General features: G+C 42.1%; 1 protein-coding gene across 1 annotated transcript; it reads right to left on the reverse strand.

The window, feature by feature from the left end:
* Positions 1-2,308: 2,308 nt before the first annotated feature.
* LOC137800810 (L-rhamnose-binding lectin CSL1-like) lies at positions 2,309-16,026 on the reverse strand. The gene is made up of 17 exons (XM_068598160.1): positions 15,943-16,026; positions 15,246-15,278; positions 15,110-15,172; positions 14,893-15,028; positions 14,290-14,399; positions 14,155-14,199; positions 13,908-14,040; positions 13,514-13,617; positions 13,393-13,424; positions 6,414-6,462; positions 5,247-5,291; positions 5,092-5,154; positions 4,875-5,010; positions 4,272-4,381; positions 4,137-4,181; positions 3,889-4,021; positions 2,309-2,447 (listed from the first exon to the last, which is right to left on the reverse strand). The coding sequence occupies exons 1-17, from the start codon at positions 15,971-15,973 to the stop codon at positions 2,309-2,311; spliced, it is 1,407 nt and encodes a 468-aa protein (XP_068454261.1). The 5' UTR covers positions 15,974-16,026.
* Positions 16,027-16,255: the final 229 nt, after the last annotated feature.

A 16,255-nucleotide genomic window follows, 5' to 3' on the forward strand; every position in this document is an offset into this window, starting at 1 on the left:
CTCCGCCAGGTTTGTCAGGTTTGCCGCCTCCTCCAGGTTTGTCAGGTTTGTCAGGTTTGTCGCCTCCGTCAGGTTTGTCGCCTCCGCCAGGTTTGTCAGGTTTGTCGCCTCCATCAGGTTTGTCAGGTTTGTCGCCTCCGCCAGGTTTGTCAGGTTTGCCGCCTCCATCAGGTTTGTCAGGTTTGTCGCCTCCGCCAGGTTTGTCGGGTTTGTCAGGTTTGTCGCCTCCGCCAGGTTTGTCAGGTTTGTCGCCTCCGCCAGGTTTGTCAGGTTTGTCGCCTCCGCCAGGTTTGTCACCTCCGCCAGGTTTGTCACCTCCGCCAGGTTTGTCACCTCCGCCAGGTTTGTCAGGTTTGTCGCCTCCGTCAGGTTTGTCGGGTTTGTCGCCTCCGTCAGGTTTGTCAGGTTTGTCACCTCCGCCAGGTTTGTCACCTCCGCCAGGTTTGTCAGGTTTGTCGCCTCCGTCAGGTTTGTCGGGTTTGTCAGGTTTGTCGCCTCCGCCAGGTTTGTCGGGTTTGTCAGGTTTTTCGCCTCCGCCAGGTTTGTCAGGTTTGTCTCCTCCGCCAGGTTTCTCGGGTTTGTCAGGTTTGTCAGGTTTGTCAGGTTTGTCGCCTCCGCCAGGTTTGTCAGGTTTGTCGCCTCCGTCAGGTTTGTCGGGTTTGTCAGGTTTGTCGCCTCCGCCAGGTTTGTCAGGTTTGTCGCCTCCGCCAGGTTTGTCAGGTTTGTCGCCTCCGCCAGGTTTGTCACCTCCGCCAGGTTTGTCACCTCCGCCAGGTTTGTCACCTCCGCCAGGTTTGTCGGGTTTGTCAGGTTTGTCGCCTCCGCCAGGTTTGTCGGGTTTGTCAGGTTTTTCGCCTCCGCCAGGTTTGTCAGGTTTGTCTCCTCCGCCAGGTTTGTCGGGTTTGTCAGGTTTGTCAGGTTTGTCAGGTTTGTCGCCTCCGCCAGGTTTGTCAGGTTTGTCGCCTCCGTCAGGTTTGTCGGGTTTGTCAGGTTTGTCGGGTTTGTCAGGTTTGTCGCCTCCGCCAGGTTTGTCGGGTTTGTCGCCTCCGTCAGGTTTGTCAGGTTTGTCGCCTCCGCCAGGTTTGTCAGGTTTGTCGCCTCCGTCAGGTTTGTCAGGTTTGTCGCCTCCTCCAGGTTTGTCAGGTTTGTCAGGTTTGTCGCCTCCGTCAGGTTTGTCGCCTCCGCCAGGTTTGTCAGGTTTGTCGCCTCCATCAGGTTTGTCAGGTTTGTCGCCTCCGCCAGGTTTGTCAGGTTTGCCGCCTCCTCCAGGTTTATCGGGTTTGTCAGGTTTGTCGCCTCCGCCAGGTTTGTCAGGTTTGTCGCCTCCGTCAGGTTTGTCAGGTTTGTCGCCTCCGCCAGGTTTGTCAGGTTTGCCGCCTCCTCCAGGTTTGTCAGGTTTGTCAGGTTTGTCGCCTCCGTCAGGTTTGTCGCCTCCGCCAGGTTTGTCAGGTTTGTCGCCTCCATCAGGTTTGTCAGGTTTGTCGCCTCCGCCAGGTTTGTCAGGTTTGCCGCCTCCTCCAGGTTTATCGGGTTTGTCAGGTTTGTCGCCTCCGCCAGGTTTGTCAGGTTTGTCGCCTCCGCCAGGTTTGTCACCTCCGCCAGGTTTGTCACCTCCGCCAGGTTTGTCAGGTTTGTCGCCTCCGTCAGGTTTGTCGGGTTTGTCGCCTCCGTCAGGTTTGTCAGGTTTGTCAGGTTTGTCGCCTCCGCCAGGTTTGTCAGGATTGTCGCCTCCGTCAGGTTTGTCAGGTTTGTCGCCTCCGCCAGGTTTGTCAGGTTTGCCGCCTCCTCCAGGTTTGTCAGGTTTGTCAGGTTTGTCACCTCCGTCAGGTTTGTCGCCTCCGCCAGGTTTGTCAGGTTTGTCGCCTCCATCAGGTTTGTCAGGTTTGTCGCCTCCGCCAGGTTTGTCAGGTTTGCCGCCTCCTCCAGGTTTGTCGGGTTTGTCAGGTTTGTCGCCTCCGCCAGGTTTGTCGCCTCCGCCAGGTTTGTCAGGTTTGTCGCCTCCGCCAGGTTTGTCACCTCCGCCAGGTTTGTCACCTCCGCCAGGTTTGTCGGGTTTGTCAGGTTTGTCGCCTCCGCCAGGTTTGTCGCCTCCTCCAGGTTTGTCAGGTTTGCCGCCTCCAAATGGGCATCCGCAAGGTGATGCTGGTGGTTCCCCGCCGCTAGGTTCAGCCGGTGGTTCAGGACCAGGCATGACCTCCGGACCTGCATAAACATAAAATATTAATTTTAGACTATTTTTAGACGATTTCAGCAACTGATCATGATTAGCATAACATTTTCCCCACCCCATATATTACATAACATATTATCAGAGTAATTCTAATGGGTTTTTAAGATACTTACATTCACATCTGTAAGCCACCTCCAGGTACTTGTAAGTGCCGACACAGGGGTCTCCAAACATCATGTTGGTTGCGCTGATAGTACAGCTGTTTTTCCCATTGCAGCTGTGGAGGTAGAGTGACATGAGTGAAAACAGGCTTGAGTTTACCATGGAGCTTATGAAATTGAATCTCTGTTGGTTCATCTTTGTGGCTATAACACAGGGGTGGGCAAACTTTTTGGCTCAGGAGCCACAATGAGTTTTAAAATTTGACAGACGGGCTGGGCCGAGCATAGTAAAGCTATGTTCACTCCAAATGCGTCGAGAATGTTGTGCCTGAACAGGGCTAAATAGGCTTATCTCTATGGCTTATCTTCGTAAAAACAGTTATGTTTCCCGCCATACACCATTTTATTAACTACTAGTTCTGCTTTTTGCTCCTTGTGTAAATTCTACATAGGTGGGAACATTAAACTCCATCGTGTCTGTGTTCATAATATTATCCGTATTCCCACAACAGCGTCTGAATGACATCTGCTATCAGCGCTACTTCAGGCGGACCAGCAGCAGTTTGATAGCAATGACAGGATGGCAGTGATGATGGTGGAGCTTCTCAACGCTGATTGGCTTATGCCACGCATCAAACGCGCTATTTGCGCCGTCCCGCCGAAAAATTTCTTTTTTACAACCATTGAAAAATGGACTTTGCATGTAATCTACTTGCGTGTCAAATTAACATCAATTTTGGTGTGAATGCTGCATTAGCATGCTTAATGAAAAAGTGACATGTGATATTGTGTTCTTTGAATCGCTATGGTTTCTGTGCAAATAAGACACTCAGCCTTTGATTGTACTTTGGGGAAAAAACGTTTAGCAGTCCGAGTCCTCATTAAACACTCTGCACTCACTGTGAACTTTTCTTTTCTTTTGTCCGCTCATTGTTACAGAAGGGCTCAATATTCTGCTGCACGAGAGCGGACACTCAAACTGCCTAAAAGGGCACTGAGCAATAAATCTAGCATTGAGAAACACCAATGCTGGTCTGTTGCCTTCATCGTGCTTTAGAAATCAAGTCAGGAACAAAGAACCACCAGGCCCTGTTTAGTGTGAGGGTGATTTTCAGCCATTTTTTAGTGCTTTTAAAGGTCTTTCACAGTCAGCAACAGTAGAAAATAACTGAAAATACCAGTACTCCCATATAAAATCCTAATGACACAACCTATTATATCAGGCCGGGTATTATTCCCAAATGACCAATGTTGTGACCACTGTGTTCGGTAAAGAGCTCATTCCTCCCAAAATCTTCCCCCATCCTCTCCTCAACTCATAGGAGCAGGTATACGTTTCAAAACACACACACACACACACACACACACACACACACACACCTACACACACACACACACACGTGTTCATGTTTTTATAAATTGTGTGTCTCAATTTTACTTTCTTTCGGCATACAATAATTATAATTCACTCAGATGTAGTTATCTGTGCCAAATAGTACATTGTTTCTTGAGATCTGGATTTAATTCTTATATTTAGCATCGGGTCTGCAGTCGTACCTGTCAGCAACTTTGCTGGTGGGATTTGAGCAGGCGTCATTTTTAATCTGAGAGGCAGGTTTTTGAAAAACGCAGGTGGTCTGGTCACGGCGTCCATAGTCGGCTCCGTACACAAAAATGACCTGTCCTTCATCTGTGAAAAAGAGGAGGAACAATTGACAAGGTGGAGAAGTCAGAGAGGTCAGATGCATTGAAAATTAAATTATGCTTAATCCACCATGAATGCAAAAAGAAAAAATATATATTACCGCACTGGAGGTGTGCCAAAGAGTTTTCACATGTAACAAGGTGATCTGTCAAAGTAACACAAGTGAATCACATTAGACATCACACCATAAAACATGCAGCTTTTTTTCTCAGTTTCATGCAGACATGTGACTGACTTGCTGGGAAACAGGTGTAGTTGGTGTCCAGGTATTTGGAGATGCCAGGGCAGGGATCAGAGGTAAGAACAATGTTCAGGTTCAGTTCACACACTCTCCTGCCATTACACCTGCAAGAAACACATTAAGGGGATACGTTTAAACAAGCAGATACCACAATGAAACATCCCCAGCTGATTACTTATATTCAGATTTCTGAAACTTTCAGTTTGAATGTGCAAATGAGGCATTGTTTCGTCAGATATGATTCCAAAACAGAAACCAGAATATTGTATAAAGCCAGGTTTCAAAAATGTTGATGTCCAGTCTCTTGTTTCATTTTGTTGACATATTAATGTCAAAGAGAAATCTGACACACTAATCAATCACAAAGCCTCAGTATGAGAGTGCACACAACAAAATGTGACAATAAGGAAATACATCCATGAACTTGATTGCCTTATATTTCAACAACTAAATTATGACATTTATTATTATTTTCTAAAGCTGCAGTGACATTGAATCCTTGACTTGATTCTGAGATTCATTTCCAGCAGTATCCACCTTAACAATATATGCAATAACAACATATTTATTTTCTATTCCTGTGCAGGTGATGTGTACCTTTTCTTAAGGACGTCCAGTGTGCCCTCCAGAGAGCACTCTGTATTGGCAAGTTGAGCCGCAGGTCTTCCCTTAGAGCAGGTCTCCTTGTCTGCACGTCCATACAGTGCTCCCTGCACACCGATCACTCCGCTATCTGTAATAAACCAAATAATAAATCTCGAAGCAGGACAAATCACTCCATTATATTTGTTTATATGGGAGAGTTTTGCCATACCGCAGCTCAGGTGCTGGACATTGCTAAGGCTCTCACATGTGATGACCCTCTCTGTGGAAACAACTAAAATAAAGGATGCCAAAGCATTAGTTGAAGTGCATTCAAGCCACATCCTGTATGTAGAAAACGCGTAGAAGAATCATTATTAATGCCACTCAGATATTTACCTGCTGTCATCAGCGAACATGTTGCTGCGAGCACTGGAAAAGAAACATTGCTGTCAAACTGTGTCCGACAAACATAAGCTGCAGTCATGTATAGTTTAACATAAAAATATAAATTCTTTCCCAAAGTATACTTTTTTTTCTTCACATCAGACATTTTGACAGGAAAAGCAGAGGGGTTACTAACATTAGTGATGACTCTGTTCTGTCCCTAATAGATCATGACACTGAGACTGAGTAAGCATCTGTATGAGGGCCTTGCTATAATTAGTGCCGTGTGGTTGAATGCAGGTTAAAAAAATAAAAAATTAACCTGCTAAACCTGCATTTGTAAATGTGAAAGATTCAGGTTTTCTTACAAGCTAATGTTAGTGTTTTTGGCGAGACAATGACCATTCGATCGTACAAATGGGAAATAAATCATCCAACAATACTAAGTTGCAGCAGAGTCAATGTCCTTTACAATATAATTAGCAAAGGGACCCCAAATCTGAATAAATGAGCGCAGTGACATGAAAGCACGTATTGTTATGTAGCTTCTGTTCTCAACGACCATTGAGTGCTGCAACAAGCAGTTCGCCCCATATAAAGCACTCACACCGGCAGCCTCCGCGTCCAGATTAAAAGTTAATCGCGCATGCGCAAAGCTCCTGATCCACTATGGCAGAGCACTTTAAGTCAGTATCAATTCTGAATCTTTACTTTTCTCTCAAAGAGGAGAACGTTCCTCACACCACAAGATGTTCAGTGCACTTGTTTAAGCCAACACAGACTGGACTTTTCTCACTGAGGAAGAAAAAGTGAACTGAGCTGGAAAACATTAAACATTAAAGTGAATCAATTGCTGGTCTTTAACATCTTTAAGGTAAGCAACTGACTGAACGTGAGAAATCATGCGATGAATTAGTTATTTTTTTTATATACTTTGCCCATATATGTCCCTTTCAGGCCCTTTTTAAGTGCATTTATCATTGAGTAGCAATACTGATTATGTGGGTCGACTTTTCTCCAGCTGCAACCATCACCCTGAAACTCCAGTTAAGTATTAAAAGCTATTAGTTTCTTCAGCAAGACAGCGGAAGTCTTAATTCCTACTTACACATGAAAAATCACATAATTACTGTATAGTTGCCACTTGCCAGTCAATTGTGTACTCACGTAGTGTGGTGCTGAGTCTGAAGCTGAGCATGCTTTTAGAAGATCCAGACTGTGGTGAACCGTGAGACTGATGGTTGCTGGAACAGACAGACCTGTATTTATACTGGCATGTCTTCGCCTTTAAAACATTAGATTGATCTTGCGTGACGGCCCCTATCTAAGTGACGGAAAAGGTGAACATGCAATCAAATAATTAATAGTTACCAGAACAGACACACCTGTTTGTATCGTGCCATCTCAAAGAGATGTCGTCGCCTCAAAACAATAGCTTGGTCTTGCTTAACTAGCAGGTGACAGAAAAAGTGAAGATGCAATTAAATAATTAAAGACTGATGAAAGAGGATAATGACTTAATGACAAGCATCATCATTTTGTGACAACCATTATGACATTCAAGTAAATGTGTCAGTGTTGGGGAAATGTATCAGCTAATTTTGAATTGCCTCATCATCTATATCAATCAGATTATATTTATTTAAATGTCTCAGCTAGCAGTAGCATACAAATTAATATCTACGTATGAATATATATGTAGTGTATGCGCGTATCATGTACACACTCAATCACACTCTAAAACGGCTTTGTGTGCAAGTGAGTGACGCAACGTCCCTTTGGGCCGCACAGAAAAAATGAAAAAAACAAATCAAGACGGAAAAATCTTTCATTTTGAAAAATACCCAGATACATCCGTCTGTACGTCTGAGCTTCTTAGCCTTGACACATGTCAATAGGCTACGTGATAACTTTACTCCAAGAATTGAACTTAAATGTATTTTTCAACTCTGCCGGCGTTCCGGTGTTCTGGATTCAAAACAAGGCAGGATGTCCTAAATGCTTTGAAAACGTGCAAGCAACATCCGAACCATGAGTGTGAATACAGATTGTGATCAGTAGTGTTGCATGCTGGGTGTGAAAAACCATGAGTGTGAATACAGATTGTGATCAGTAGTGTTGCATGCTGGGTGTGAAAAACCATGAGTGTGAATACAGATCGCAAGGAGATGTCAGTGAGCAACAATTAATGACATTGAGTATTAGAAAAATTGAATGTGTTCTGTATAGCATAAAATTTAGTCTGGGCCGGCGATGTCATAGAGACAGCCGGTTGATGATGGATGTGGGTCGGCCCAACTCTGTCGGATTTCCCCGGTATCCTCTATGGCCGATCCGCCCCTGGTCCTGCTAATGCTCTTGTCACTAATCTGTAAGAGGCAGTGTTGTTGGGAATGTAGGTGTAGCACATAGAACTAAATATTTTACATACTCTTCTGCAAAGTCATTTTTGAGGTTTTATCTAATTGCTCTAACGATCCTTTGATTGCATCTCAAGGTCGGCGGATCTGCGGCTCGACAATAAGTCAAATGGTGCTACTTTGTTTTGGTATCACCTCTTACCTGGAGGGCGTGTAAAGTCTCGACTTCAAATGGCCCAATCCACCATCGTGGCTCAGTCCACTTTCTTTTGTGAACTTTATCCTTACCCAGTCACCTGGTTCCACTAACAGTAACTCCAAGATCACTGCGGTTACACCGATGTTCAGTAGTGTCAGTGAGAGCAACAGTCTCTTGTGCAGTTATACAACTTGTATTTTCTTCTGACGACAGAGCGGCTGGAAGCAATGCAACGTGCAATCAAACAAACAATAGTTGCCGGAACAGACACACCTGTATTTATAAAGCCATCTCAAAAAGGTGTCTTTGCCTCCAAACCACAGCTTGATCTTGTGCAACTAACGTACATCAAGATGACAGAAAAAGTGAACATGCAATTAAATAATTAAGAGTGGTAAAAGAGGATAGTGACTCACTGACAAGCCCAACAAGTGGCCTTGTTCAGTTCACCAATCATCTCTTCCACCCTTTCTTGAAGGAGAGCTCTATGTCTTTGAGACATTTAGTTCTTTCTGCAAACTGGCACGCAACTTCATTTTGTAATTACTTCCTGTAACCATTTATAATCCCTACTGTAATTGTCTTTTTGTCTTTGGACTTCATGGGTGACCACGAAAACATGGCTCACTAAAAGTGACTGTAGTGGAACTTTGCTCGTCCACATTTAGCTGGGCTAAAAATGTAATATTTTTGTTGGATTAATAGAGCCTGATTTTCATTTTTATTTTTTAATTTAGGGTTTATTTATCCAGGAAGGCCTCATTGAGATTAAAAATCTCCTTTTCAAGAGGGTCCTGGCCAAGGCAGCAGTAACACATGGTTTCAACAAAGTTTCAGACATACAGATAAAACAGTGACAGAACATTTTTACGTCACAGCTTGAGACTCAAGACAGCATATAGTTCACACAGGTGCACACACCTCATTAAATCATCTACAACCAGATGAACCTTCCTCCAACTCTTATAATCTGTTTTAAAAAACACCTAGAGAGACCAGCTCTCGTAACCCCAGAGCAGTCTGCAGTAGATTCCAAGCCGCAGGAGCAGCAAACCGAAAATCCCGTTTTCCCATTTCCATACGGACGTTGGGGACAGCTAGCAAGAGTAGGCCCTGCGTATTTGTCACAGAGAGAAGGCGGTAGTTTCCAGCATTTTTCTGATAAATTTATTTACACAGATAAGATGTAAGTGCATCAAGAATAGTTTTATAAATAAGGCCATGCCAATGATTTAGTCTACTTTAATAGGGTTGAATGGGATTATTTATGAGGAGTATTGGAAAGATTAGGGGACAAACTTTATTAAATTGATCCAGCTACTTTATAAAAATCTCACGGCTACTGTAGTTACGAATGGGATTGCCTCTCCTCAATTTCACATCCCATGTTCTTGTCGTCACTTGAACCACTTGCTCAAACTCCAAGAGAATTTCCATCTATCTTTCCAATAACTTTCAATGACACCATCCATAAAATTTACATGAATGCTGATGACATTTTAATATATGTTGACAAAGCTCCCACTTCCATTCCACATATTCTAAGTACCTTTACAGATTTTAGTTCCTTTACAGGTTATGAAATTAAATAGACTAAATCAGCTCTTTAGATCAATAATTAATACCAAGTTCCCTACCTTCTAATATCCCTATCGTTAAACATTTGAAATACCTTGTTATTGAAATATTCAAATCCCTAAATACAACCATCTCAAAAAAGTACCTGGATGTATATAAACGTATTGAATCTGACCTTAACAGATGGACTCAGAGTTCAAAATCATTACAAACTCGGGTTATAATTGTAAAGATGGATGTTGGACCGAGAGTAAATTCTTTTGGCATCCATGTTACCCTTATCTCCACCACCTAATAATTGGATTAAAGACGCATGTTTTCCAGCGCGACAGACGCGTTGAGGCAACAAAAAGACGCGTTGAGGCAACAAAAAGACGCGTTGAGGCAACAAAAAGACGCGTTGAGGCAACAAAAAGACGCGTTGAGGCAGCGTGAACAGCACGTCGGCCGCAGAGTGTTCGACGTGCGAGTTGAAATTTCCAAACTCCAGCAGCCAGAACGCGTGAGTCATAGTTGCGTCAGCCAATCAGCGTTTGCGTTCTTCTGATTTCCTGTGTTTTTTATGTTCCATCTTTAATCGTTAATTTTGTTGTGGAACTGTTAGTTATCGGGCTGAACACCCACGTACTTCTTTGTTTACGTCTCCGTTTTTCTATTGATAACTGCGTGTTTAACGTCACATTGCAATGAGTTGTGGGTAATTCCCTTAAGCAAAGTCGGTATCTGAAATGGCTCATAAAGAGCTTAAAATGTCTGCCAGAGAGCCCTCAAACACTTGCCGATGTGACAGTGGGACAGCCCAAAACCTCACGTAGTTAGCGGGAACGCGCCTCAAAGTCAGTGAAGGTGGAATTGGCGCAGACTTTTACAAAAAAAAGAGTGGCTTGCTCCATTTGTCAAGGATACAAGCAAAACAGTGGGGCATAGTTTGTACATTGCTGGAGAGTTGTCTCCAGCTTGATCTATATTTAGTGCGTATGCCTAACTATAGTGTCCACGCCTCTTGTCACGTGATCCCAGTCTCTGCTTTATCATGTGACTATATGTGCCGCTATTGCAGTACTTTCCCACCAGCCGACATACATCCAGTAACAGTGAGATTCATTTCATAGTTTACAATCATTCTGCTGTTAATGATACACATTGATATAAAACACGCAGTTACCAATGTGTAATATGTCTGTTTGTTTGTTCACAAGTTGTGGTCGACTGTTGTTGCAGGAGTTGTTGTCGTCTCACCCTACTGGCAGGCTCCAAAACCGCCGCTGGTCAGCTGTCCTGTAATCTGTGTGTTACAAATAAATCTACGTGAATTAAACTCTGATCCAATCTCTCTTGTCTTTTGTGGGTGTTTGATTACTGAGGTCCCATTTGTGAGTTCCTGTGGCGCCTCATCAGTCAGATAGGAAATAGCTGAAAGTGTATACAGCATCAGAGTTTAAGAAGATTAATCATCATTGATCCAGAAGAATCAGCTACAACAACACACACCTTGGTTTTCTCACTGTTGGTAAGAGGTGGAAATGAAAACACGTGCCCCTCTGCATCCACTAGGCAGAGATACATGGCTGCAGGTATCTGTACAAAAAAACATTATAAAACGAGGCTAAGCAAACGTAATAGATGAATAGCTAACAATATTCTTTCTTTGATTAATTTAAGATTGAGAAAGATTCAACTTGGTTAGCTGTCACACACAGCAAATGTGCTTTGATTTGCATTTCATTTGGTGCGTGTGACACTGAGCTTGTCATGTAGTTGCTCGGTCTTCCTGACTTGTCGCTGTTAAAGTGACTTCTCTTAAGCTTGCAATAGCTCATAAGGCGTATTGATTTATTGCTCAGTCAACACGGAGGTTGGAACAAATCAGACTAAAGCTCTGGTCCAACATGCTTCTACTGCCCTCATGTGTTCAAACAAAACTGCAAACCAAGTCAACACATAGCTTGCAGTGGCAGGCCGTCAGGACCTTCTAAGCCTTCTCTGGTGGCCTATAGTAATAATAATAATGATAATATATATATATATATATATATATATATATATATATATATATATATATATATATATATATATATAATTTTTTATAATTAAAAGTTATAGCTTTTGTATGATGTACATGTTTTTCACAATCACACTAGACGGTGAAAACTAGGGCTGGGCAAGTTAACGCGTTAATAAAGCATTAACTTTTCAATCGATTAACAGGGTTAATTATTTGATCATGCGTTAACTGCATTTATGTTTTGTGCATTGGGCGGGGCTTATCACTGCGGCACACAGGTGCTGCACTTTAAATCTCTCTCAGACGGCATAATTCAGGCCTGGGCTCCTTACGGCTCTCCTCGTCCGTCCCGCGTGAGGTTGTATAAATGCAATACAATGACACTGCTTTTACTTTGAAGGCGATTCATGTATGTGTGCACACACATGCTTCCAACAGGCAGTGTAGACATCTTGTCCACTTGAACATGACGTCAAAGCACTAATTGTTGTGTAGTTTCTGTTCTTAGAGTGCAGCGGTGCTGCCGCGGGCCGCTCGTCTCACCCGACTGGCGGGCTCCAAAACCGCCGCTGGTCAGCTGTCCTTCACATCTCCGCCTCATTCAACGAGACTTTAGTGCACTTGTTCTAACCAACACAGACTGGACTTTCCTCCCTGAGAAAAAAAAAACTGAACTGAACTGGAAAACATCATGTTATTGCATAAAGTTAATCGATTGCTGGTCTTTAACATACTAAAGGTCGTAAAGGTAAGCAACAAACTAAACATGGACAAACAAAAGAGTGGCTTGTCCCTAACAGGCACCCTTACAGTACCTGTTCAGAAAAAAACTGAAAACTGGTAGGCGATGGCTTGTTGCTTAGTCATTTGATGAAAATGTTGGAAAATACTTCGTTGCTGCCATTGATGAAGTCTGCAGAAGAATTCTGTCCATATGTTCATGTTGCAGGCTGTCATATGTGTCCACACAGTTACTGTGATGACAAGTAGTTATTTTGATATCTACTGTAATAACAATGGCAGTACTGGGAATATTGCTGTAAAAATGACTACAAACAGGTACTGTGATTAATTTTACAGTCAGCATATTGTGAAATATACTGCAGCTACTTACTTGTTAATTGCTGCCAGCAAATTACTGTAAATTCATCTTGTTACAGTGTGTGGGTCTGATTGCCATCATGGTATAATTATGCATGTGGAACTAGATTCTTTTAATTAATATTTCTCTAGAAGCAATTAACTTGACAAAATGACAAATGTATTTAATGCAGTGCACGTTTATTGATATATATGTTTCAGCAAGTTAACCCATAATGACCACAGCGACACAGGTGTCACACGTCCATTAAATGTTCTGGAAAGTTCCTTATACAGCTTCATCCTTGATTTTAAATCATGAAGTCCCGAAGTGACACCTACTAAACATCTTGGTGGGTCATGTGAATTTGTATTCTTATAACCTTTCCAAGATGTCTGCTCGCAGTTGTGAAAGATCTGAAGGAAATGCTACATTTTAAAAAAGCTTGTTTTTCGTTGTTAAAGATAAGACTCACCCATTTAAGAATCACAATGCTTACATAACATGCCCTTTGATATATTGAATCTGCTGTGAGCACATTTGTTGAATAAACCGAAATAAAACAATTCAGATAAAGATCGTTGTGACACAAACACATTGGGAATTTAACCAAAGAATTTTACCAAAACCCTGACCTGACTTATATGCACAATACAAAAAGATAATTAGAATCTGTTCAGTTAATTTGCCTGATTCAATAATATTTAGCTAACATGTATATTGTTCAATCCAAAGCATATTATAACAACTCTAAACAAAACAATCATGTTATATTAATTCAATTATTAATACCTCTTTTCGAATTTTACAATTAACGCCCAATGTGACATACATTTCAGATATTTGACACTATATTGAAAACCTTGTCAGAAATACATTCTATGTGGTCTATTTAATCTGAGTTATGGTGCCGCTGGTGTTACCGGTGGCTGGTCGAAGCCAGGTTGTTCAGGACCTAAAAAAAACAAAAATATTCATTTCAGACTATTTCATAATTGGTTGTTTATCAGAGTAACCATCTTAATGGGCATTTAAGATACTTACATTCACATCCGTAGGCCACCTCCAGGTACTTGTAAGTGCCGGCACAGGGGTCTCCAAACACTGAGTTGCTTGCGCTGATAGTACAGCTGTTTTTCCCATTGCAGCTGTGGAGGCAGAGTGACATGAGTGAAAACAGGCTTGAATTCACCATGGAGCATATGAAATCTAATCTGCGTTGGTTCATCTTTGTGGCTATAACACGTACTGGTAACTGAGCTTTACTACAATGGTTCAACGGCCTGCATGCCGCATGTTTCAACCATGGTTAAATGTGGCTTAATTTGTCTTTCTTTCGGCAGGAATTATAATTTACTCAGATTAATTTATCTGTGCCAAATTGTTTCTTGAGATCCATATTTATTACTTATATTCATTAATGGGTCTGCAGCCGTACCTGTCAGCAACCTTGCTGGTGGGATTTGAGCAAGCAACATTTTTAATCGCAGAGGCTCGTTGTGAAAAAGTGCAGGTGGTCTGGTCACGGCGTCCATAGTCGGCTCCGTACACAAAAATGACCTGTCCTTCATCTGTGAAAAAGAGGAGGAACAATTAACAAGGTGGAGAAGTCAGAGAGGTCAGATGCATTGAAAATGTAATTATGCTTAATCCACCATGAATGCAAAAAGAAAAATATATGTTACCGCACTGGAGGTGTGCCAAAGAGTTTTCACATGCAACAAGGTGATCTGTCAAAGTAACACAAGTGAATCACATTAGACATCACACCATAAAATATGCAGCTTTTTTTCTCAGTTTCATGCAGACATGTGACTGACTTGCTGGGAAACAGGTGTAGTTGGTGTCCAGGTATTTGGAGATGCCAGGGCAGGGATCAGAGGTAAGAACAACTTTCAGGTTCAGTTCACACTCTCTCCTGCCATTACACCTGCAAGAAACACATTAAGGGGATACGTTTAAACAAGCAGATACCACAATGAAACATCCCCAGCTGATTACTTACATTCAGATTTCTGAAACTTTCAGTTTGAATGTGCAAATGAGGCATTGTTTCGTCAGATATGATTCCAAAACAGAAACCAGAATATTGTATAAAGCCAGGTTTCAAAAATGTTGATGTCCAGTCTCTTGTTTCATTTTGTTGACATATTAATGTCAAAGAGAAATCTGACACACTAATCAATCACAAAGCCTCAGTATGAGAGTGCACACAACAAAATGTGACAATAAGGAAATACATCCATGAACTTGATTGCCTCAAATTTCAACAACTAAATTATGACATTTATTATTATTTTTTAAAGCTGCAGTGACATTGAATCCTTGACTTGATTCTGAGATTCATTTCCAGCAGTATCCACCTTAACAATATATGCAATAACAACATATTTATTTTCTATTCCTGTGCAGGTGATGTGTACCTTTTCTTAAGGAGGTCCAGTGTGCCCTCCAGAGAGCACTTTGTATTGGCAAGTTGAGCCGCAGGTGTTCCCTTAGAGCAGGTCTCCTTGTCTGCACGTCCATACAGTGCTCCCTGCACACCGATCACTCCGCTATCTGTAATAAACCAAATAATAAATCTCGAAGCAGGACAAATCACTCCATTATATTTGTTTATATGGGAGAGTTTTGCCATACCGCAGCTCAGATGCTGGACATTGCTGCCGCCGGAACAAGTGATGACCCTCTCTGCAGAAACAACTCAAATAAAGGATGCAAAAGCATTAGTTGAAGTGTGTGGAAGAATCATCATTAATGCCACTCAGATATTTACCTGCTGTCATCAGCGAACATGTTGCTGCAAGCACTGGAAAAGAAACATTGCTGTCAAACTGTGTCCGCCAAACATAAGCTGCAGTCATGTATAGTTTAGCATAAAAAACAAAAAACAATTCTTAAAGTATACTCTTTTTTTCCCGCATCAGACATTTTGACATGTCAAAGCAGGAGAAGTTTTTTATGTGATGTTTGACCATGAACTGTACAAGCTGAAGTACCCGATCCGGTCCATCCCCTCATCGGACAGGGGCAAAAGGCTGATTATACAAACTTACAAACTGTGAAATAAGACGTTTTAGAGGCATGGACTTCAGAAATGCCACCACAAAAAAAATGATGGAAGGATAACTTGTCAAACTGAAAAGGACATGGAAAATATATTTAACTCTTTAAAATGTATTGTAAATATGCCCTTCTGTGATAAAAAAAAAAAAAATACATCATCACATTGTCCTGGTTTATACCTATTATGGCAAATAAAGTGACACATGTCGCTCCTAGTGCATTTCTCATTGAGTCGCAATATTGATTATGTGGGTCGACTTTCCTCCAGCTGCTAACATCACCCTGAAACTCCGGTTAAGTATTAAAAGCTATTAGTTTCTTCAGCAAGACAGCGGAAGTTTTAATTCTTACGTATACATGAAAAATCACAAAACTATTGTATAATTGCCAGTCAATTGTGTACTCACGCAGTGTGGTGCTGAGTGTGAAGCTGAGCATGGTTTTTGAAGATCCAGGCTGTGGTGAACCGTGAGACTGATGGTTGCTGGAACAGACAGACCTGTATTTATACTGCCATGTCCGGGTTCTCCGAACTTCCTCCCACAGTCCAAAGACATGCAGCTTAGGTTAATTGGAATCTAAATTGGACACCAATAAAATAAATATTTAATGGTTGCCAAAACAGACACACCTGTATTTATAATGACATGTGCAAGAAGACATCTTCGTCTCAAAACAATAGCTTGATCTTGCGCAACTGCTGTATATCCAGCTGACAGA

Source organism: Clinocottus analis, unplaced genomic scaffold (genome assembly GCF_023055335.1).
Source record: "Clinocottus analis isolate CAN_PGR_092001 unplaced genomic scaffold, fCliAna1.0.p SCAF_4, whole genome shotgun sequence".
NCBI lineage: Eukaryota > Metazoa > Chordata > Actinopteri > Perciformes > Cottidae > Clinocottus > Clinocottus analis.

What these genes read in the sequence shown, in the direction of transcription:
- LOC137800810 (XM_068598160.1), bottom strand. Translation starts at nt 15,973, where the DNA reads ATGCTCAGCTTCACACTCAGCACCACACTGC. An exon ending in CTGGACCTCCTTAAGAAAAG is followed by an intron (nt 14,400 to 14,892) that starts GTACACATCACC and finishes TGTTTCTTGCAG; the next exon opens with GTGTAATGGCAGGAGAGAGT. An exon ending in ACCAGCAAAGTTGCTGACAG is followed by an intron (nt 2,448 to 3,888) that starts GTACGACTGCAG and finishes CTACCTCCACAG; the next exon opens with CTGCAATGGGAAAAACAGCT.